We start from the raw sequence: 2,021 nt of genomic DNA on the forward strand, positions 1-2,021 counted from the left end.
CTTGTTTTAAGCAGATCCTGACTACCTTCAGAGTTTCACTGAAAAGCAACTTGTTTTCAATTCAGAAGAAGGGACACAAGCCTCTGTGCAATTAATCAATTTTCCTTTTGTCTGACTTTAAGGAAAAAGAGAACCTATGGCAATTTTGGTTACTGGGGTTAGTACCTGACTTTGGTCAGGGATGTGATTTGTCACCTGCATCACTAATACTGAGCTTATACTGTTGAAACAGCATCGCCATTCAAGATGTTACCACACCACAGACAGCTCTGAGCTCCATCACAGCACAGCAGCTCTGAGCACCATCACAGCACAGCAGCCACACAGGAATCTCAGGCCTGTCAGGGGAGCACCTGCTGGGCTGAAGGCACCTAACACTTAATTAAATGCTCTGATTTTGCAACCAGGTGGCCGTGGAGCACGCTTGCTGTGTGGCTCTGTTATGGAGGCAGCAAACCCATGAACAAGTGTGGCAGCAAGCTGCCATGGCCGTAACCTTTCAACCAGCTGCAGTTGTTTGCAAAGCAACCTGCAATGCACACATAATGTTTTTCCCTTTTCCCACGAGAATAAGCCAAATTAACATTATCCCGGCACAACTGCATGCATACTCTAGGGAATTAGCTGCAGTAGTATTACTAAAGCAATTCAGCTTTTCTAGGTAGACAGGCTATAATTACACCAAATTAAAATAGAATGCTTTTGTTCTAACTTTGGCTTCCCCACGAGGACTTGTACCAAAATAATCAAAGGTATGAATTAAGCCATTTCAGTTATTTTAGTATAAGCCTGAGTGCAGGCAGGTTCCTGCTCCAGTCCTTCTACCTTGGCAGAGCTCAGCTCTCTGGGTGAGCTCTCACAGGCTTCATCACAGAGGGATAAATGTGTGAAAGCACCCAATGGGAAGCTGGGTTTGGCTGTAGCCGGGTGCCCTGTGATGGCTCTCTCTGGGCCTAATGCCATATGTGACAGCCCCATCCTTGTTCATTTAAGGGAAGGTAATTCTGCAGGACTGGGATGTCCCACAGGAGGGTCAATGGCCCCTATGGGTCTTGAGCATGAGGGTCACACTGAGCCTCTACACTCTGCTGGTTGCTGTGCTCCATCCCTGCCTGGCTGTGCTCCCTGCAGGGAGCAGATGCTGCTGAGCTGGCATGGGGCTCCAGGGAATGTTTTTTTCCTACACCTTCAACCGCACACACAGTGTATCCAACCTGGGGGTTTTGCAGCTGCTTTCATCCTGGCAGGACCTTGGCTTTGGCGCTGCTTTGGAATGTCCAAAATGTCTATGTGTAAAAGAGCCATGGCACAATGGAGAGCCAGTGACTCTTCCCATGGAAGAGGCCAGGGCACTTAAGAAAAGATCAGCTGTACAGGATGCTTTTTTCCAAGAGACGTGAGCCTTGGCAGGGCCTTTGGTGGTTAGGCCACACTGCTCCAGGGTTTAAAGGAGCAGGAAGATGTTAGCTGCAGTGACCATGGAAATACGGATGGGATGATGGGCAGCTGTAGCACGCACTGCCTCACATGGGTTTCCACTTCACTGAGGGAAATGGGGAAGCAGCGCTTCAGGACTCGCTGGCAACTCAGGGGTGCTAAAAATGGTAAACTGAAATCACAGCTCTGCCATAGACTTCTCAATACCGATTTGGGTAAGTTCAGATATGTGCGCTTGCTGCCTGTCAAATGAGGCACCCCAGATTCTCCAGGTGGTGTGGTTCGCGTTTTTATGGTGCTTTTAAGGTTCCCGTAAGAAATGCATTAATGACGTTTCCAATTGAGAACAGGGGCAGGCTATTCATCAGCCTTTCATTTTCAGTGTTTTACTGCAAAACTTTCCATGGCCAAATTATTGAAAATGAGGAGCCCCCTTTCCTAGGGCACACAGCCCAGTTTACCCCTCCCCAAGTGTGCATGTGGGAGCCCACTCAGCGGCTTCCACGGCAAATACGCCGAGAGCACCCATGGAAACTCCAGGGCTCTCCCGCCCTGCTCCCCTCAGCGATCCACGCGCTGCGGGC

At 49.3% G+C, this 2,021-nt stretch overlaps 1 protein-coding gene across 1 annotated transcript in view; it reads left to right on the top strand.

Annotated features, from left to right (window-relative positions):
* The first annotated feature begins 485 nt into the window (after positions 1–485).
* The window catches only part of RHOU (ras homolog family member U), a 9,136-nt gene continuing 7,600 nt past the window's right edge, over positions 486–2,021 (top strand). Inside the window, exon 1 of the mRNA XM_014307907.2 lies at positions 486–491. Coding sequence (XP_014163382.1) covers positions 486–491 — 6 coding nt within the window. The remainder of the gene's footprint in view (positions 492–2,021) is intronic.

This window comes from Geospiza fortis, unplaced genomic scaffold (genome assembly GCF_000277835.1).
Source record: "Geospiza fortis unplaced genomic scaffold, GeoFor_1.0 scaffold381, whole genome shotgun sequence".
NCBI lineage: Eukaryota > Metazoa > Chordata > Aves > Passeriformes > Thraupidae > Geospiza > Geospiza fortis.